The sequence below is a fragment of the Varanus komodoensis genome, unplaced genomic scaffold (assembly GCF_004798865.1).
Source record: "Varanus komodoensis strain SLA01 unplaced genomic scaffold, ASM479886v1 scaffold207, whole genome shotgun sequence".
In the NCBI taxonomy this organism is placed as follows: domain Eukaryota; kingdom Metazoa; phylum Chordata; class Lepidosauria; order Squamata; family Varanidae; genus Varanus; species Varanus komodoensis.
Window position 1 is genome coordinate 29,881 of NW_025335583.1, and position 22,541 is coordinate 52,421.

The following is a 22,541-nucleotide window of genomic DNA, read 5'->3' on the forward strand; positions in this document are numbered from 1 at the left end:
GGGATCCACTTAGCCTAGCTGTACTGCGCTGATTGTGCTGCTTGGTTAATTCATTATATGCACTATAAGTGTGTAGCCTAATATAGTGATACAAACCAGTACATAAATTACTAGTACTGGCTCTAGGCTGACTCATGGCTGGTTCTAGGTTTGAGGGGGCCCACAGGTAAAGTTCCCTGCCCAAAAACTCCAATATTCCTTTGAAATATGCAAATTCACCTTTTTGTAAATTGTCCCTCTAGGTATCCTCTGTGGAGGAGTCAGGTGGGACTTCTGGACTTTTTAAGCCTCCTCTTCCCATAAGGACACACACCTTTATCCCCATGAACACTGTATTTCCTTCAGTGTAGATACTCCGTACAATGCAAAACCCCAAATCTTTATTATTGTAATGAATTTTTATAAAACTTCTATTATTTTACCAACATATTCTTAAAGAAATTGCATCATGTTTATCAGGAATATTATTTTCAGCCAACAGAACTATTTTAGACACTCTAACAGATTGATCTCCTCTAGGAGAGACTAGTTTGATCGCTTTGCAGTCCAAGGGACTCACAGGAGACTTCTCCAGCAATCATTGGGTATATGAGAAAGCAACTGTTGGAAGGTATCCAGTATCGCAATCTGAACAAAATGTTGGCTCCATTCTGATCTGTAGCCTGAAAGATTACCAGCAGCCCAAAATATGTACTAACTTTTTAACTCTAACATGCAAAAACAAGCACAGAGTCTTGGTTGCCCTTGCAGTCCAGGACCTAGAATCACAGATCTTCTGGAAGGGGGCAGAAGGTCATTGGGTCCAACTCCCTGCTATTGCAGGACACCAAATTACACTACCCCATTCAAATGACTGTCCAGTGAGGGAAAGCCCACAACTTCCCGAGGTGATAGGTTTGATTGTTGCACTGTTCTGACTGCCAGGAAGTTCTTCTAGGTGTCTAGTCTAAATTTGGGTTCTTTTAACTTGATTCCATTATTCTGTGTCCTGCACTCTGGAATAACCTAGAAAAGATCCTGTCCTGCCTCTTAGTGACAGCCTTTCAGATACTTGAAGAATGCTATAATATCTCCCAACCTGAGGCCATCTATTCATGTATGTGCTTATCAATGGTTTCCATCTCCTCTAAACAAGGCATGTTCCTTCTATAAGCATTAAGGTGGCTGCAGATCCACTTCCTTGCTACATGGCAAGGTGAAGGTATGGCAAAGTTGGGAGGACTCAGGTATGCACAGTCTCCATTTTCTCCTCTCACCTTCAACCTGCAACAAAAGAGCCAAGTATCAACAGGTTAGGCTCAACATTCTCCCCGTTTCAAAGGAATGAAATCATATGCCAAAGCAGATTGCTCAGAACAAAAAGGTACTGCATTTTCACTCTTTGGGAAGCCAGAAAGCAGGGTGTCTGGTGCTCAAGTGGATTCATAAGAGAAAAGATGGACCTTAAGCTCTATTCTTGATCATATGACCCTGTTTGAACTTTAGGGTCACCATTTTTCCAGACATTTCACTGGCTAGTGCTAGGGACAGAGTCTTCTTAATGATGGCACCACAGTTAGGGAATTATCTCCCCAGGGGGATATGATAAGATTTCCCTCCTTGTATTTTACTGAAAGCTTTTAAGCACACTGGGGAAATCTCTGGGGGGTTTCCTCTCTTCTTTGTCTCTTAGCTACAGGGTCAATTTTGGTGAAAAATATGTCTATAGTCACTTGTTTTTTCCTGCACTGCATAACCCTCTAGAAATGAGAGACCACGTTATTATTCATCAGATTCAACACTCTGTTCGTTACATTTATGTTGGGGTGGTGCTTCTCAAAGAAATCCTGGCATGGGTACACTCCTGCAGGAAAGACAGGCACAATCTTGGCCATCTCCCCTGCCCCAACCAGCATGATCGCGGCCATCTCCCTCCCACCCCTGAGTGGGGAGATGGCCAGGATCGCAGTTGCGTTCGTGCAGGAAAGATGGGCGCAGCGCAGCACAGCCGTGATTACGCATGTGTTCCCTGCATGAACATGATTGTGATCATGGCCAACTCCCCATTCGGTGTGTGGGGGGGGGCTAGATGGCTGCGAACTTGGTCACCACCCAAAATGGAGTTTGTGACCCAATTCAAAATTTTCATGAAATTTTTGTTCATGACCCAAGGCGTTTGTGACCCACTGTATAATGGGTCCTGGGCAATTGTGGCTTTCCAACTGTTGGACTCCAGTTCCCATCAGACCCAACCAGCTTGGCCAATAGTAAGTTATGCCAGCAACAGTTCATCCACATCTGTAGGGCCGCAGGTGCCCCAGCCCTGACAAAGCAGCATGGACCCTCCTGTAAGATATTCCATATCCGAGACATTGGCATTTGCAGGAAAACGCCAAATCCATCTCTAAGGAATGGCTTACTTTGCTCTCTCCATTTCAGACTCTTGAGATGTAGAACAAGGACTCACGTGTTCTTGAATTCTGTCCCATCTACCCATTTCCAGGCTTGGCCAGAATCCTTGGCCAGACCAATCCAGTGACCGACAGTGCCCATATAACGCAGAACGAATGCCTGAGATGGACAGAAATGCAGGTTCAAAATGGTGTCTTTAAAGGAATGCCTTTCTCCTTTAAAGGAACTCTTCGTCCTTCTGTGTGCTATATTTTAAATGCCCATCTGCCTTTGAAATCTACATTACATGAGCCCGGAGGACAAGTACTATAAGAAAACCTGTTCAATGCATGGCAGTCAGAACACAAGTCCCCTCACAGACTAGAGACAAGAGAACTGGGAACATTCCCATTTCACCTGCCCCACATCCTTTCCCCAGAGGGAGAAGATGAGGGGCTGGTGAGGCTGGTTCCCAGCTGCCACATCAGGGGTGCTCCCAACGTGACTGCTTGCAACCAAATGCTGTTGGGACAAGCTCCTACCCCCTGGTGTCTTTTGGCCCATGGAGGGTCATCTGCTCCCACACATTATGTTTGCCTACCCCTTCCATAAGGGAAATGGAGGGTTAGTACAAATGACAGAATCCAGTAATATTGGACCAATTGGGCTCTTTTAAATGGACACTGAAATAATATTTTTAACACCCCTCTTTTTTGGGGAAACAGCCCCATGGTGGATTATTTCTTTTGATGAACCTGAAATGAATTTGATTCCAGGAGCTCTGGAACTCCTGTCTGAAATGTCCACACCAGGAGGGTTCTTTTAACCCCTGCAGCAGCATGTGAGCCAAGCACAGACTGCAGTATTTTCGGTATTTCCCTGTTCATTTCTATTGTATTAAAGTCAGGACAGGTGTTAGGCTGCCAGGGCTGGGGAAGGTTGTGGTCTTCTCCATGGCTCCAAACCTGTGCAGCCTTAATTTCCCAGAATTCTAGGGAAGGCGCCCGCATTTGGTCAACTCAATAGACAGAATCCCACAGCCCTCCTGGAATAATTCACTGCTCTGAACAATGTCCATCTTCCTCGTATAGATATAGACAGAGACAGATATGGCTGAGCTGTCTTTGAGCTTGCATTTGAACACACACAGAGAACTATAGGATTAAAAATAAAGTGTGGCAGAGGAAAGTGAGTGCAAAATGTACATATAATTAACATAATAATAGAAATGTTAGAAATGTAATAATAATAATAATAATAATAATAATAATAATAATAATAATAATAATAATAATAATAATAATGGCCATGTGTTATCAACAATGCTTTGAGAAGGGTCACTGTAAATATTATAATATTTAGCTTTAAGCCTTTAACTCATTTAAACTCCCCACTGCTTGGAATCCCCTCAACTTAGAGGCTTTTGAAACTCCTGCAGGCTAAACTCTGCAGAGCTGGAGCGGCAGAACTGATCTTTTCCTGCTTGTCCTCTGGTCTTTGCTGTTTCACTCGGTCTCTCCCTGGCACTTCAGGGAGGGAGTGGGGGAGGCTGGAGGAGGCTCTGGGTCAAGTATATCCTGGCCTCTCCCATCCCCTCCTCTGCCAGCCCCTCTTTCTGCATCTCCAAGAATGATTTTCTGACCTCAGAGTTGCAGCCAGGGTTGTTCTCGCCAGGCCAACTGTGATGGGGTGGGAGTTTCCACAATGCATGCCCGGGGTGATAGGGTTGCTCACCCCAATTTAATATAATTGTCATTGCCTGAAATGTGGCATTTCATTTCTCTCCAACTGCTCTGCTCAATTTTTTTTCTCCCCACCCATGTTTCTCTACACCTAAGGATAATAATTCATGGATTTGATGGGGCAGGCTTTCATTCATGAAAACTTATGCCAGAATTAGATGCATTAGACTTTAAGGTGCTACAAGGATTCTGCATTATTTTTCCCAGTTAAGTTGCAATATTACAATAACCAGCAGTGCTCACTTCATTAGCACACTGACTATGCTTACTGGTTAAGCATTTATACTCACAAATAGCAGTACATTTTAGCTAAATATGCCATCAGGACGTAACAGACATTTTGAACCAATAGAGGGCAGAGCAGGGCTGAGAAAGGATGTGTCCTGCACAGCTTCCTACCTTGCAGATTCCTCTGACATTGAATTTCTATGCATTTTTGGAGTACTTTTCCAATGGGAGGAAAATTCTTAATCTGTGAGTGGATGATGGAGCAGATTATGCTTGACAATCTGCAAAACACTGTCCACACAGCACCTGCCTTCCCCCAAATACACCCTATCTGGACTTTATATAGCAATTGTGTTACATTTATGGCTCTTCAGGATGTTGTGTACTCTTAAAGGTTGTGCAGAAAAGAGAATTTCTGCAAATGCACCATCTCATCCTTGCAGCTTTAACCCAACCAGTTGAATGGTGCTTTAGCAGCCACAATGGAGGATCTGTTAGTGTCATGTCATGGCAATGCAAGTTTTATCAACAGTTAATTTTCTGCTTATATCTGAAGACCTTCCATGGTGCTGCATGGAACCATTCTCTCTCGCATGTAAAATGTTCTCACATATATTTGCTCATCTCACCTTTTCTGGCTCAGTTTTTATCAGAGCTAAAGTGGCATCTTGAGAATCACAAAATTGTTGACTGTCAGACCAGTTCCTTTCTTCCTCTGAGAAAAAATAGCATTTTCCTAAATAGTAGATCCAGCCACTTGGACACGCATGATCAGGCAAATTAGAGATATCCACATTGGAGGAGGTTTCCTGAGGGTTAAGGCTTCCCCATACTGCAAATGTAGAAGGAAAAGTGTCTTTTGAACTGTGTTTCCCATGAGAATTTAAAGAGATATACTCACCACCCCTGTACCTCAGGCACTCCCCAGTAAACACCTGCCAGATCTTTTCTTGAAAATCTTCAAGGATGGGGTCCCATCTCTTCACCCAGGAATCCCTCTCCAAGAAATCCCATTTTACAAATGGGATTTTGCATCCTCACCTCTGTGAGGTAGGACAAACAGCTAGATATACTTTGTCTATATTCTAGCACCATTCCCATTAAAAAAAAGCTTACATGCTGGGCACACAACAATTTAGGCTTTTACACTCATAGAAAAGGACAGACTGCTTTCCTGGGACTTCTTTTTGACTCTTTGAGAAAAAGAAAAGTCAGGTCAGCCTGTTTGCCAAGCTGTCCACTTAAATAAGACCACCTTTAGGCTAGACAAAAAGGACAAGATCAGCTTTATTTTCCAACTGAGTATATTTACTAAAGAACCAAGCAGATAAAAGTTTAGAAGTAGTCAGTTGTTTGGAAGATTAAATGGAACAGAATTATCTAATTGAAGCTTACCTGGGACCTAATTCCCCAAAACAGCTTGTGTGCTGCTGGGTGAGACACCAGAGAATCTGCAGCATGACCTAATCCTGACTTGACTCTTTGCCAGCCACTCAAAGACAAAGGAAGATTTTCTAAACAAAGGTATATCTTATGGGGCCTGAGCTACTTCCAGAAAGGTAAATTCAAAGTGCCCCATCAGTTTTCTGGAACGACCTCACCATGTACGCTCCAGATGATTACTGCATCTACCTATAAGGCTGGGCAGGTTTGCACATCACAACAAGCCACACTGTATAGAAAGCCACGCAGGGTGGCTTGTTTGCTCTGGGGTCTACCATGTTCCTGTCAGATGGTTGGGCACAGCTGGGGTCCTTGCCCCTCTTTCCCTACAGGCACACACAGGGCTGTGACTTGAAAGACACAGGGGTAACACCTCAGGGGATGCACTAATTTGCATGTGGTGTGAGCTGAGTGGCGGGGGGGGGGATGATGTGGGAGGGATACACAAATGGGAAACACCAACATTTAGATTCCTTGTAAAATTCGGTGACTTGCCTTTTCATTCCATTCACTCACTCTGGCCCAGACCACTTAGCCGTTTGGTGGAATCATGAGAGATGCTTCTCCTGGGCTATTTTCATGTTGCTTTTGGCAATCCTAGGATGTGGATCCAAAGCTTATGTGAGCAGGGCCAGTCTTGTTGTTGCATCTCATCCAGTCATTGGGTAAGAGGCAAGGCAAGGACTGGGTGGGAAGGAGCCCCTCATCCTGACTCAGATGCTTCCCAGTAAGGAGGAGCCAGAAGGCACAGCTGTGGCTCCATGTGGATGGGGCCGCAGAAGCCAACTGCTGGAGTCAGAGAGAGGGATGCCACAGGAGGACTGCTGAGATACATCCCAAAGCAAACAGCGATGATAACAAGGAAGCTCACCTATCCACACTATAAGTATGATGATCGGAAAACTTATCAAAAGCCAGATAAGAAATCTCCCTGAAAAACAACAAGACACAAAGATTATGCTGATGTCACTGCTGAGAGCGGGGCAAGGAAAATCTAAACTGATATCAACTGGAGCAAGCATTTTGCGGCTCTAGTGGAATAAGCAAGTTAGGAAAGGCAGTACAAATGCAGGAAAGCGATGGAAGGAATCTCCAGGTTGCCCCCAGCATAGTTCAATCTTTCTTTTTTCCTTCAAGACTGTGTACAATATAAATAACTATAACATCATAAATTGATCTAAATTGTTGTGATAAGACATGACTACAAAGTTCAAGGACATCACTTTCAGAATTGTTCTCAGTAAAGCAAACTATGTTGCCAAATATAAGCTTACAAAGCATTTAAATAAAAAAGCAGAAGAGTGACACTTGCATAAATAACAATGGGATGAACTACAAAGGGGAGCAACCCAACAATCCTCACAAGAGGAAGGGAGGGGGGGAGAAAGAAGAGGAAGAAGAAAAAAAAGCAGCAGCAGCAGCTTAACAGATCAAAGAGGGAAATAAGTGTAAAAGTAAACGATGGGACTATAAGGACTAAGATGGGACTCACTAAGAATCCACTTCATAAAAACAGCTGGTGACATGGAACACCCTCAAGGGATTCAGCAGCTTCTGACTGCCAAGCAGCCATGCCTACAAATGCTTACATGTGTGAATTAGACCTGCAATTCCACAGACTTTGTAAAGATCTTCTGTGAAATTGTGACTACATGCAAGGCACCACAATAACCCAAACTCAAGGGTGCCATTTCCCATTGAACCATGGGTTGCTGATGAAACATGGGTTATCCTGTTGTCTGAACCCATTTGAAATAACAAGCCATAGTGAACAACCCACAGCTTACAACCCACCATGTAATTTACAAGCTTTGGCTTATTAGCACAGCTGAGTTCAGACAATGCAATAACCACACTTCAACAAGGATCCACACTCAACCCACAACCCATTGTTCCAAATTAGGGCTGTGTGTCTGATGCCATGTTTGGGTTCATGTGCCCACATAACACCTATTCTGTATAAATTACACAAATTGGCATTTGAAGTCTGGGCCCAATTTAAAGTGCTTGTTTTGATGTACAAAGCCCTAAATGGCTTGGGACCTGGTTATTTGAAGGAGTATCTTTTCCCATATACTCTTACCCAACCATTGAACTCTGGGAATGAGTCCTTCTGGAACAGCCATTCCTAAAAGAAGTAAAAGGGATGGCAATTAAAAGAAGGGCCTTCTCAGTGGCTGCCCCCCACCTTTGGAATGGGCTCCCCACCTTTGGAGTGGGTCTACCTGGTGCCATCACTACTTCCATTTCTGCACCTGGCAAAACCTGCCCTCTTTCAAAAGTATTTCAAAACCTGATTTTAATACCTGATTGTAAGAGTTTGCTTTGCTTCCAACAGGTTTTTCCCCCCTCCTCCCCCTTCTACTTATAATTGTACTGTTGGCCTGTTTTTAATACTGTTAGCTACTTAGACAGCCCTTACAGGGCTTTTCAGCAGCCTATAAATTTGAAAATACGAGGGGTCTTCAAACAGTTTCTGCATTTTTATATTTTATATTTTATAAATATATTTTATTTATTTTTTGCTGATGGCATTAAAAAGTCAAATGCATCACAAACAAAGGTGGCTATGAAGGAAAATGATGTAATTTGTTTTTGAAATTCTTAATAAATCGAGTTTTTTAAAGTGTGGAAACTTTTTGAAGAACCCTCGAAAATAAGTAAATGAATAAACCCCACACTCTTAGGACTTAGTAACCAGCCCAACAATAGGCTGGACAAAAATTGAGTTGCCTTTTGGATTAGATTTTGTAGCCAAAGCATGCTCCTTCTGACTTGCCTTGCCTTTCTTGGAGTCTTGCTGCTCTGGGTAAGGCACCAGGGACACCTTGTCTATTTCAACAGAGAGAAGCACACTCAATCAGATCAAGGACCTGACTAATCCAATTCCACCGCCACCGCCATGCTTTCCCTGCTTTGCTGCCTAGCAATCCACCCAAGTTGCCATGTCCACCTCACCCCAAGATCATCTGGAATGCATCAATTGGTCCTACAAGTCCATTTCTTGTATTCAGCGACTGACTGGATCTCAGGCAGCAGATACTGGAAGAGGACAGCAAGGAGAGAGGTGGGTCCCACCCTGTCTGCCCTAACCTTGAACTTTCAACGGAAGAACTATCTTGCCTGTCCTGCACTTTGATCCAGAAGGATCCCTAAGCAGGTGGCTTATGCAAAATCATACACAATTGTTAGTCTGAGGTGGTTTTTACCTGTTCTGACGAATCACATTGCCCCGGGGTTGCATATCATCTCTTTCCACAGGACTACAGATATCTCCACTGTCCAAGGGCAGAGAAGGAAGAGTCGGATGCAGTCACAACTAGGCCTTAAGAGCTGTTGAACAACCGTTGTTGGCTCTTCTATGGTCCAGGTGGTGGTTTGGTTGCCTATTTGGCTGTCTTTTACACTTCCTCTTTCAAACTTTAGATTTTAGAAAAAAATGGTGCAGGCATGAGCATCTTGCCTGGCACTTTCTGATGCCTTGAACATTCTTGGCTCCATGTCCTCTCCCACTGAGCAACCCCAGCCCACCAAGTCCCCCTTTTCCCATTTCCCCTTTTCCTCCCTTCCACGCTGTATGTCCTTGCCCTGCAAAGAATAATTATTCCTCATACTCATCCTTTCCATTGTTACCTGTATCCATCTTGTCTCAGCTCCCTCACCCCATTCCAGCCCTGATCTTACAAAGTCATGAACAGGGAAGCCACCCAAGTTTGCTGCATGTAACTGATCTATAGCCCCAAGAGTTTCGTGTTGCACTGAAGGCAGATTGGTATGTAAATGAGCTGGGCATGGCAATACTTGGCTTTGAAGGTCAAGCGAAGAAGTTTGCAAGAGCTGAGCAAAAGCAGGCATGCAGGGAGAGCTTACAGACCAAGAAGGGTGGACCCTGTTCTAGTTTGTGGCTTGTGCCTTCATCCAGTAACTTCTGTTTTAATTGGACTATTGTGTAAGAAATGCTCAGGGGCAAGGCTGGCGATACAGCCTTCCTAGATGCTATAGAGGGAGAGTTTTTCACGAAGAGGGTCTGGAAGGTGACAAGGGGGAGAAAGAACCTTGACTTGGTTTTGACCAACAGGGAGAAGCTAATAGATGGGGTGCAGATTGTGGGAGCTCTGGATGTGAGTGATCACTCCATCCTTTGCTTTGAGATGAGGGGACTGGGGATGTGCAGCATGTTGAGTACTAGAAGCTGGGACTTCACGAGGGCCAACTTTGGCCAATTGAAGGCCAGACTGGGGAGAGTCTCCTGGGAAAGGGTACTGGAAGGCAAGGGAGCTTAGGAGGGGTGGATGGCACACAAAAGGGAAGTTTTGGAGGTGCAAGCCTTGGCAGTACCTCTAGTTAGTAACTGGGGATGCAAAGGAGAGGGCTGCCATGGATGCAAACAGAAGTGTTAAGAGGGATTAGATGCAAGAGGAACCTCCGTAGGAAATGGGCACTGGGGCAAATAGACAAAGGGGTATATCAGGAGGAGGAAGCCCATTGCAGAAGGATTCTTCGCAAGGCCAAGGCTGATTACGAACTGAGATTTGCAAAGAATATCAGGAGCAACAAAAAGGGTTTATTTCAGCATGTAAATAGCAAGAGGAAGGGGAGACAGGTGGTAGGACCGCTTAACAAGGAGGAAGGGAATTGGGTGACTGATGTGAAGGAACGGACACAGATGCTAAATTTACTAGAAATCCTAATGTCATTTAGCTTCGGTTATATTAGCATAAGTATTGATTTTAGTATTAACATGAGTTTTATTATTTCTACGTGAAAACTCTGGATGATTCACAATAATAGGGCAAAACCACAGAATGTTTTTATGAAGTCCTTGGAAGAAGGCCTCACTTAATCAGGGGTGACTTGACCAATGTCAGGTGTTGGTCTAAAATCTTGACCAAATTAGCCTTCCCAGAGAGCACCTGCTTGCCTCTGTTTGAACTTGCTCATGATGCAGGTTGTGCTCTGGGGCATTTTGATAAGCTTTCCCCCCCATCCTCTGGCAGAGCAGAGCTCAGAGCCTAGTGGTGGAGAATGTTGCATCTGCAGGCCAAATCCTTCTCTCCAGGTTTGCAAAGACGGATACACACGTGGCCTGACCATTCATCATTTAGTCTCCTTCCAGCTTCGGCATATTTCCCCTCCCATCTGAAATGGTGAAAATGCCCCTGCTGAAGCCAGAATTGTGGCTTCTAGAGTGAGAAGGTATTACTACCACTCTATACGACTCTTACAGCCAGAAACTGTGACAGCCAGATCATTTCTTTTTATCCTGCCACCCTGACTTTCAAGAAGCTCAGTGTAATATACAGGGTACCCCGCTGCCCTTTTATCCTCACAAAACCCCTCTGATGTGGGCCGGACTGTGAGAGAGTGACAAATCCAAAGTTGCCTGGTGAACTTTGCAGCATGAGATATGAACTTGGTTCTCCATCCAACACTGTAACCACTGCCCTGTCTGAGTTCTCACAAAATCACTGCTTTAAATAAACAGCTGGACCATAAGGAAGGTTGAGCACCGAAGAATGGAGGCCTTTGAATTGTGGTGCTGGAGAAGACTCCTGCGAGTCCCTTGGACTGCAAGGAGATCAAACCAGTCAGTCCTAAGGAGATCAACCCTGCTTGCTCTTGAGAAGGCCAGATACTGAAGATGAAACTCAGATACTTTGTCCACCTAATGAGAAGGAAGGACTCCCTGGAGAAGAGCCTAATGCTGGGAACAATTGATGGCAAAAGTAGAAGGGGAGCAGAGAATGAGGCAGCTAGGTAGAGTCACTGAAGCAGTAGGCGTGAGCTTAGGTGGACTGGGGGGGAGATGGTGGAGGACAGGAAGGCCTGGAGGAATGTTGTCTGTGGGGTCGTGATGGGTCGGACAAAACTTCGCAACTAACTACAACAACTACAACAATCAGAGCATTCACTTTGAAGTATCAGAATTTACAAATCTCCACACCTCCTCTGACACTTTAGCCACAAGGCAGGTTTCATACGTACAGTGAGTCATTGAACCCCAAAAAAACTCCTTTGCTATCTTTCACATCACACCTTTGTCTAGCCAGCTGGAGAGCTTTGGCTCTTGGGTGGTACAGAAAGGAAGACATCATCATCATGGGTGCATTTAGTATATATACTGCCCAATAGCCAAAACCAATCTTCATTATCCCTGGTCACCCTCTCCTTCCAGGGAACCCTGCCTCAAGTTTCTGCTAGCTTAATACTACTTACCCCACAGATAAAGCCTGGACAAGCAGGGAATCCTCACATACGAATGGGGCGGCATAAAAATGTTTTAATAAATAAATAAATAAATAAAAATACCTCACTTGTTTGTGTGCGGACCTTTAGTTGAGGGCTGCCTTATATAACATCTTCCTGCAGCAGCATTTCACAATAAAATCAAGGGAAGTGTTTCATCATGGTAATTTCAAAGAGTTGTAGACATCAGCTGTTTTTCCCAAGGCAAAATCATCATGTAGCCTCTGTAGCAGATCACAGGATCCCACCTTTCCTCTGATTTTCCTTTGGTTTAAAATTTAAAAGCCATTCCGCTATGAATCAGAGGAGTACTTATGCAAAGCTGACGGTGTTGGTTGTTTTTCTGTCTTGAGCCAGAGCGGCAGAAAATTCTCTCAGCTGGTTGCTAGACAAAAAGGAGGAAGGAGAGCAGTATTTGCTCTTCAAGGGGTGTTGCAGGGCGTCGCTAAGCAGGCACGTATGATTCTTGCTGCTTTGTCATGCTGGACCTACTTGCCCTAATGTAAGGGTCACATTCCAAGGGTCATTTTGCCACTGGATGGCACAAAGTCCAAGAGTTCGCCGGCATGGTTAAGGAACATTTCAAGGAAGCAAATAGCGAGAAGTTAGCCGTCCATACCTCCTGATTAGATTTAATCCACACTGTAAGAAAGGCACGCAAACAAAGGAAAGGGTAAAATGCTAGAGGGCTTCTGTTCATGGAAGTTTGTGGCGCTTTTTCACGTTGTCGAATGGTTGCACCGCCCCTCCCCCGCTTTTAGCTGCTTCTCCTGCTCCCCGCCCCCCGCCCCCATGGGAAGAAGTAGCTTTAAAAAAAAAAAAAATTCTCGCTTGTTTCTACAGCGGGATGTTCCACTGTGCCTTGGGTGGGGGGGCTGTTGCGGTGTTGGTGGGACGAGGCAGCGGCAGCGCGCCTGGGGGGCGCCCAGCTTTTCCGAGCGCTCGCAGCAGGCTGCCGCGGCCGTTTCCTTTCCTGCTCCTTGGCTGATTCCGCGGCAGTGCTCAGACGGGTGGCGTTGGGGGGCGGCGGCGGAGGCTGTCTTGGCAGCAACAGGAGAGCCTCGATCTACTGGACACTTGGTGCAAAAGATTCGGGGAATGAATCGGAAGGAAGGAAGGAGGCAGGGGCATTCGTGAGGCTTGCGCAACTCTGAGGCTCTTCAGTTGCCTCCCCGCCCCGCTCGCTTTTCTCTCTGAGTTGCACATTCTCGCTTCTCTCCCCTCCCGCTATGAGGGAAAAAACAAAAACTTTGTACTGTCCTTTCAAGCCTTCCTGTTTTCTCTTGCTGGAGAAACAATGAGCTGGCCTGCACATCTGCTCAAGTCTTATCTGTCACACCGATCCGCAATATAGGCTCGGAATCAGTTTCTTGTCAGGGCAAACAGGTTTATTTACAATTGAATGCATGGATCCATGGGTGGCCAAAATAGGGACACCCCATGATATTTTCCTTAGGGTTATATAGAATACACAAAAGGGGAGTGAATACAATACACAGGAAGGTGATTGGATGCTTTGACATGGATGGGAAAGTGATTGGATACACGTCACAACACCATAAAGAAAAGTTACATTTCACTCTAAGTAGATGCCTTTGACAGGCCTTCTAAACTAAAGTTACCTTGAACAGGCTGGCCAAGTTAAGTAAACGAAAAGGTTACATGCGTGAACTTACAGGGTTAGGGAGGCACACTGACAAACCCGTAAAATACAAAGATAGCAATTGACAGTTACCCACTAATGGAGTGGGGTCATTTGGTCTTCACCACCAGACACTGAGGCACCCTTTGCGATCTGTTTATGGCAAGGCAGTGAGGCGGGATTATATATCTTGTTTTTCTGTGTACATATCAGATCATCTTTCATGGCCTTACTCACAAGTAAACTACATTGGTGTCGGTGGGGTGGGGAACAGACCACGCGGAGATGGTTATCCTTGCTTGCCTTTGGGAGGAAGGAATGTTAGCTGTAGCAAATGACATAATCCAGATTCTGCGCCCCTCCCCCAAAAAGGTTTAATTAATATTGAAATACTGCCATAAAGATCTTATCTAACAGCTCCACCTTCTCTCTCTCTCTCTCTCAGAAGAAATAACAGGAAGCTCACTTGCTCTTTCTCAAGAAATAATAGAGGAAGTAATGAGGGAAACTGCTACACTTTTCCAGGATGCCTTCCAACCAGCTTCCCTTGCATAAAACAATGAGACGAAACTACAGGACCGCTTGTATAACGTTTGGCTCTCCCTCCCTGCATCCCACCCTGAGAGCCAAAGTGGAGTAGCGGTTCAGAGCACAGGACTGAGGCTCAGGCGATCCAGTTTTTAGACCCCACTCAGCCACAGAACTCAATGGGCGAGTTTGGGCCAGTCACAGACTACCTCACAGTGTTGTTGTTGTGAGGATAAATTGGAAAGGAGAATTATGTAAGCTGCCTTAAGTCCCTTAGAAGGGAAAAGAGGCAGGATATAACAGCAGCAGCAATAACATGGATACACAGTGGAATACCGCAGTGCCTGGCTGTGCTTCCAATGTCACACTGTGCACAACACAAGCATCCATAGCTCAGCCATGGCAGCTGGGTTCTTGGGAGGGGAGGCAGCAAGGTGTGGTGGCAGCACAACCCCCAAACTGTGACTTCCCTGCCAGTGAAAGGTTATGTTGTGCTCCCAAGGTGAAGCATTTTGGAAGCACCTCCATATATGAAAGGGTTCAAAGCATGTAGTCCCAAGTTGCTTCACTCTGGGTGTTTCATCCTCTGTCCTTATCAGGAATCCCAGTTCGTCTCCTGCACTACCTTCCCTTGGTCTGGCCCAGTGGTTCTTCCCTGAGACCAAATATCCAGGGAAAGTTGGTGAGGCTCCCATCCATTGCTGCTTTTCTTTTGAACCTCATTCAAGCTGCCCAAGGACACTGAACGTCATCCCCGAACTAGCATCACCACCATGAAATATTGCTATTCCACATCTACAATTCCCATCATCCTGCTGGTGGGGAATGAAGAAAGCTGTAGTCCAACATGTATGGAGGACACCAGGTTGGGGAAGTCTGGTCTAGTGCATGAAGTGGTTGATCAAATTGTCATTCAGTTTGGAGCAGTGGGTGGACAGGAGAGGTTTCTGGATCTAGGAGGATGAATTCAAGCTGCTGAACTGGCAGGACATGGAAAGGGCTCAAGGATGGAGAAGCTGGCAGGGCACATCCTTCTTCCCCACCTCAGTTTGCAGGGAGGGGATGAGCCAGGTGTGTGAAAGCAGACAACCTGAGCATCAGAGAGAGCAAAGGTGAGGGTGCAGACAGCTCCTCTCTCATTCTGGAAACGCCAGGCAGTTCTCGGGTTTCTGGTGGAAGGCTGGATTTGCTTTCTGTCGGACTGCTCACCTAGGTCCCCTTTGCATCATTTACAGAAATGCCTGACGTCTCAGCTCATGTTTTCCTCCAAAAGAGGCCAAACCCAAGTAAGCACTGTGTCCCAGAATGCCTCACTGCTTGAGGAAGTGGGGTCCACGCAAAGCACGGGGGGGGGGGGATACTTCTTGGGAGGTGGAGCTTGTGCAGATGGGGGCTCCAGCTCAGTCCCGGCTTGAATTCAGCTGCTCTGCTCTGTGACTTTTTCCTTTTCTAGCCGGTCAATCCCCACCACCCCCCTTGTGCAAGCCTGAGGGAAGTCCTTCATGGCTGAGTGGGAGGGGAGAGCATCAGCTGGGCAGCAGCACCCGGCTGAGAACTGCACATTCCCCTGCCAACACCCCTTGGCACCCAGCCTTGCCAGAGAAGCGTGCACGAAGTTCTCTCTGTAAGGCTGGAGCAGGAATGCAGTCACATGCCACCAGCTCCTCATTGCTGCAGCTGGCCAGAAAGGTGCTTGAATGGGCAACAGGGTGGGGACACAGACATCACCTCTCTCAGTCTTTCATGCACATACACACCTTTTCCATACCTATGCATGCACAGGTCCTGCACTGGCAAGAAGCTTCTGCACATGCCCACAAGCATACTCCTCAGCTGTTCTCAGCACCAGGCATCTGGGTCAAGGGGATAGGCAGGCTATTTATCCAGAATGTGCCTTCATGTGCATTGCCTTCCATACGTAAATGTAAATCACTGCTCTTGCAGTTTCATTTTGTGAAGGTGTGGACACCAAAGAGGTGTGGTCAAGTGCTGTTTCAGCAAATTGTGCTTTATTGATGCTGGAAAGATGCCCAGAAAACCTTGCATATGTTTGTTTATTGATTTCAGGTATGTCTTTTTTTCCCCAAGGCAATTCAAGATAAAGCAAGAAGAGAAGGTAAGAGGCAGACCTCTCAAGGTAGGGCAGAGAGAAAAGCAACAGATAAAAAGCAGATTACCCAGAGGCTTAAACAGTCTTCATGTGGAACCCCCAAAATAGCACAATTGGTATGAGGAAAACCTCTCTGTGGAAGCCACAGCCTTGAATTTACAAGTGCTGAGCTGGACTGTTATGGACAGGGCATTATGGAGAGGACAATGTGAGGTTACATTCATAGGGTCATCATAAATCAGAGATGACTTGACATCAGGTGCCAACAAACTAGGCTAGAGAAAGGTGCATGGATGTACGAGGAGGACAGGGGCTTCTTACTCTTCTGTGCTCAAAAGCCACAAAAATCCAGCTGCACCTTAAGGATTCACAAATTTACTAAAAGTGCTTTGGAAAGGTGCCATTTTTCATGGAGCAGGAGCAAAATAGCGCTTGCTGAACTAAAGGTACCAGAGACCTGGTGATTGCTGTTGCATCTGAAGCCCCTGAATTAGCTGGCTTTTTGCCAATACACATGTCCCCTTCTGCTGCCTCTCTTGAAGTTTTCTGTCCAAGATTTTTTTTTCTGAAATCAAATGCTCTCCTCTGCCCTGTCCATACGTGCCCTTTTACAAAGAGCTGTTTCTCTAACTGACAGGATCCTTTAAAGATGCTCACATTTGAGAAGTAGAAGAAATCTGACTGGGGCATTGGAAATCCATCAGATTTTCTCAATCCAGCCCTGTGGATTTTATCCTGTCAAACCACTTTTACTGCTGAGTCAGACAGATACAAATTAACCCAGTACAAAGATTTCAGCCTTTAAAATAGGCTGCAGTTTGCACAATTAAAAAAGATGTCTGGAAAATTTACACAAAGTCTGGGTCTTCAGTTAGATTTTCTGGATGAAGGACCCCAAGAACTCTAAAACATGTTCTAGAATATGAGCAACGACCAGAAAAAAGCCTTATGAAACAATAGGGGGAAAGAAATGGAGGGTGGGGGGGGGGGGAGAGAACACCTTACAGTTGCTTGGAGGATGTGTGGGTTTGTAGAAGGGAGCAAAAAGAAACAAGCAGCCCAAAGAGGACTGTGAATGTACAGAAAGCAGAGAATTATGCCATGCAGAGTAACCAGGTTTGTCTGTTTCAGCAACATTGAAGCGTCTTATAGAAGCTCAAAGATTTACAGATTGATTATGGCATAAGTTTTTGTGTACTGGAGTCCATTTCATCAACTTTGAGAGATGAGGTGTCAAGCAAATGTTGAGAGTATTCTTGGGAAATAAATATGCCATATTTGAGGAAGAAGTAATAGAACAGCCTGCAGCAAAATCCCATGGCTGGCTGGGAAAAGCTACGAGTTATTAAGATTTGTTCTGTCTAACCTTGCATGAGTTTGCACCAAAGGAGAAGTAAGGACCAGAGTTCCTCTAAGTGCATCCTCTGCTCACAGTCTGTACATCCTACCAGAGTGGTGCTCACAAGCCCTTTCACACACAGAGAACCAATCCTTCTTTCCCCCCACATATTCTTTTTCTGCAATCTAATGGGGAAAGTGCAAGGTGAGGTGTAGTTATGGCTACTCTCAGGCAAGCACTTTAAGGTTCTATAAAATCAGGCACTTAGCTGATCTATTGCAAATCTCCCAGTGATGGACCATCCATCGTAAACATTAAGACAAAGGAGATGCTTGTAGGAAGGCAGGGCCAACTGGTACGCTCCTGGTCATGGTGGAGCTCGGATGCCTCTCTCACCCTTCTGTGTTCCTAGAGAAGAGGCTGGACTTTCAGAACTTTCAAAAGGGTCCTTCCAGTCCAGCGTTCTGTTCACACAGTGGCCAAACAGCTCCAATGAGTATATGACCATCCATTTTTTTCACCAATCTCCTGCATGCATGACCTCTATTGTTCCTAATTCACTGCTGGTGCTGGACAGTAAGGGCACAGAGCTTGTACCTTGCCAAAATCCCCTTAAGTCAAAGAGTGACCAGCCAAAGTCCGGTGTGCCACCGTGTACTATTGAGTGGCATACAAGTTTGCACACTCTGCCTGCATTTACTGGCTTAAATAAATCTTCTGTGTGCAACTTTGGTCCCTATCCCTCTTTCACAATCTTTATATAGGCTTAGTTCCTGCTTCTTCCATGAGTACAATCAAAATTTCAGCTTCCACAAGACTTCAGGCAGCATAGTCTACAGCAACAGAGACAAGGTTGCTTCTTTTCTTATCTTTCAGCATAAGAGAGTGATGTGAGAAATAGTAAACAGGAGACCTCCCTCTGCATATTCACAGACCCAGAAAAATGCATATCACAAGGAAAGGGTGAAGTGGAGGGAGAGACAGAGAAAGAAGAAATAATAAACCTATTTCTTTGAAGCAACAATATCCGTGCTGCCTCTCAGTATCAGGGGAAGCCTATGCCTCACTCTTCTTCATGTTTGTAATTTCAAAAAAGACCAGCTTTGATGCAGATCCACTGGTGTTCAATGCTGCATCGTGCAGAGCTCGCTTTGGCTTCATCATTTAAATACGCACAATCTCCTCCCTTTCCAAGGACCTCCAACCTGAAATACAAGCTGGAGTCAAGCAAGTCCGCAATGGCAAAATGTAGGCATCTTGGCATCTTGGAAAGCGTTAGTTATTCAGCAAATGGAAACACCATGTGTATAGTAAAATCCCATCTATGTGTCTTACAGGAATGGGATTTTAACTCTTGTGCTGAATCCTATTTTCCCACCATGTTCTGTTCACTGTTCTATCCTATAAATGTTTAAGAGAAGAGTTAAGCCTCATTTCTATCAATTAGAAGAGGATCTTTAAAACATCTTGACTTCTGAAATACCTTTTCACCAAAGTGAAGGAACAGAATGCCTGCCCTTCTTGTAAAAGGTCCTGAATGTTCGTTCTCCTTGGCACCTCTACTTAAAATGAACATGTAGCAAGTGAAGTGAAAGGGTTCTATGTGAAGCTTTGGTGAGACCAAACAATTTTAGGAAAAAAAGAAAAGCAGGTCCTCTACTTTTTCTAACAGGGTTATTGCCTTCTCCTTCTCTTGTGTTTTTAAGGGGCATTAATTTACAGGCAGGGACTGCAGGTGGCACAGTGGTTTAAACTGCTGTGCTGCTGGGCTGGTTGATCGAAAGGTCGGTTTGAATCTGCACAACAGAAGCATGACTGGATGTAACATCAAGGGGAAACCTTTACCTTTTTAATTTACAGGTCACAAGACAATGCCCTGTATTTCAACTGGCAAAAAGGAGACTCTACAACATACTTCCATTTTTTACATTATTAAAAGTATCCAAAGAGAAATGTAAGTGTGTGTATGTGTGTCTGAATGCAGAATTCAATGCAGTTTTAAAGAACAATCTAACAACCATTCTTAATCAGATTTCTTTGAAATCTGGCCAGATTTTAAACCCACCTCTCAGAAGGCTCCATGTGCAATCTGATAAGGGCAGAACTAAGTGGGTTGATCTGATAAGGAATAGACTTTTCAGTTTTTATAACAGTAGGATGCTAAAAAATAAAACAACAAAACCAATAGCACAAACCTGCTCAGTACAGTGACATTAACTTTCTAGCATGCATGCATAGAACTGTATAGAAATAATGAGTGCATTCAAACAGATCTCCTAGTACTAACTAACAAAATGCATTGTGCAGTGATTGCATCTTGTCTGTCTTAAGAGATTTGTTTCTGATGGGACCAAACCTGGAAGAAGTAGTGTGAAAACATGGAAGGTCTATCAATGGAAGGCCATCTGTTCGGCATCAGGTTAAGACTTGCCTCTACTCCCAAATACTTAATGCATAGGATGGGCAATTTATCTCAGCTGTCTTTAATGGGTCCAATATTTTAGTGAAACTGGTTAGCTGTTTAAATTGCTGTACTATCCTGTATCTGTGGCTTGTGCCTTTGTGAGTTGTTGTGAAGCACCAAGAGAGCCACAGTTATTGGACAGTGCAGCATATAAATGAAAGCAGCATTCCAGTCCCCAGTAAATTTCTCCGCATAAGGCAGGGAGATAGCATATTAAAATCAGGTCTATATCAAACTTCATTCCTGTCCATACCAAATATCTTTCTATGTGGTGCCTGAGGTTTTTTTCTTTAAAAAAATATTCTGATGCTACGATGATCTTCGAATGCTCTCAGATACCTCATTCATTTTCATGTTCACGGCCTTCCTTGACCGAGACCAAGCCATGTGTTTTTCCCAGGTATTTTTTAAGGTTTGATACTGGTAAGTACAACTGAATAGTCTTAAGTTGGCCAGGATAGTAAGTGAAGGACTTACGTTGCATTTTCACCATTTGGCCCCTTCCATTGCTCACTAGGATCTCTCCGGAGACCAATCCAAAAGATGTCTTTGCCTTTGAGGCGCATCACAAAATCCTGCAGAAGCCAGAAGGGATGGGTGATGTTAGAGGCCTTTGTCTCACCGGACAAAAAGGCAACATGGAGCATATGCAGACATAATCTATAACCATCACCATAATATTGCAACAAATGATACATTAATTTAAAATATATATTTATATATATATCTGATGTGCTGGAATCCTATACTTCTTTTACATTCTTATACAAATCTTATATTCTCTGCAAGAATCTTAAGAGCATTTAAAAAAAGATACTGACTTTAGAAACATCTTCCAAATTATATTAATTTTCACTACCATAAACATTTGACTTTCTTTTTACTCATGTTTTCCTCTTGTAAATATTCCCTCATGAGAAGGCATGATTATTTTCCTGTTATATTTTATTGTGTGTTTGATGTATTGTCTGAGTTGTTGTAAACTGCCCAGAAAGCGTCACTATTGGGCAGCATAGAAACAGAAAGTATATATAAATAACATATGCTGAGGACTGAATCATAATTAATACTTTTTATTTAAGTGTTATTTTAATTGTTAATATTATTTATTTATTTTATTCTTTGGCCAGGTCGACTCAAATTATATTGTTTTTATATTGTGATTATTTATTTATTGTTGTGAGCCGCCCCGAGGCTTCGGCGAATGGGGCAGCATAGAAGCTTCCTAAATACATACATACATACATACATACATACATACATACAGCCTTCAGTTTCTTCATGCAGCATAACAGTTGAGCATCAACAGTTTCTCTACATGAAAGGACCTGCAGTCTTTGACAGACAAAAGATTGGCAGTCTCACCTTTTCCTCATTTTCAATTATAGCCAGGGTGGCATTATGTGAAGAACAAAAGTTTTGACTAGCAGTCCAATTTTTCTCTGCCTTTGAAAAATAGTAGCATCGACCTTGATGCAAAGTCCAAGCGCCGTGGCACGTCAAATTAGAGGCTGCTGCGGATTTACAATCACAGGTTGGTTGTTCACCTCGGCCCACTACAGCAGAAGAATACAGAGGGTTACAGAGCATTTCATGGCATCCTGATCAAGAAGCATGAAGAGAAATGGAATGAATCGGACCAGGCCATGTTTTCTACTGAGGGCCTCTCCAAAGACGGTTTTGGTGGGAGAAGGTAATCTGTTGCAGTCCGCAAGTACAAAATTCATCCGTCCCATGGTTTCATTGGAACTGACCGTGCATGCTAGCTCAGTGATGCCTTTGCAATGCTGAAATTGCCCCATTCCTGGCCATCTGAAGCCGTTCCTCATTCCCTCTACCCACCATCATGGGAGGCAAAAGGAACCTCCTACACACCCACACACACACACACACACTACAGACAGGGCATGTGGGTCCCCCTTGAGTGAATTACCAGAGTGAACTGCAGTCCCATTGTAATGGTGACCCAGGTGCAATTCCACATCTAGGACATCCAAGAAAACTTGTGAGAAATCAAGGTGCTCTCCAACCTTTTGCTGATTGCTGCATTAGATGCATGTGGGTGGCTGGGAGGAGACAGCTCAGGCCTTTACCCCGCTCTAGGCAGCAAGGTTGAACAAGACCAATTGGAACTGGGTGCTTGGAAGGACACTGTCGTGCCTGACGGCTCGACAGAGATGTCTACTCATGAGGAAGAGGCAGGAGCTAGCAGTGAGAGTCAGGCATTGGAACAAGGGGACTTATATTTGAGGCCAGGTGCCCAGACGGCCCCTCTGCAGCCTGGCTCTGAGACCGCTGAGCAAGGAACCTCTCCACAGCCTGACCCCGTAGCCTCTACGAGAATAGCCTCTACCAGATCACCCCCGTCTGTGTGCTTCTTGATACTCTTAAAGAACTCTAATAGGTAAATGAGATAGGACTTATCTTTG

At 44.6% G+C, this 22,541-nt stretch overlaps 1 protein-coding gene across 1 annotated transcript; it reads right to left on the reverse strand.

Moving 5' to 3' along the window:
• Window positions 1–358: 358 nt before the first annotated feature.
• Window positions 359–22,174, reverse strand: LOC123023291 (killer cell lectin-like receptor subfamily G member 2). The gene is made up of 10 exons (XM_044429784.1): window positions 21,478–22,174; window positions 20,590–20,687; window positions 18,739–18,853; window positions 8,993–9,093; window positions 8,563–8,615; window positions 7,867–7,911; window positions 6,655–6,714; window positions 4,970–5,172; window positions 2,447–2,550; window positions 359–1,263 (listed from the first exon to the last, which is right to left on the reverse strand). Exons 1-10 carry the CDS (start codon window positions 21,700–21,702, stop codon window positions 1,089–1,091), a joined length of 1,179 nt encoding a protein of 392 aa, XP_044285719.1. The 5' UTR covers window positions 21,703–22,174; the 3' UTR covers window positions 359–1,088.
• Between the last annotated feature and the right edge of the window lie 367 nt (window positions 22,175–22,541).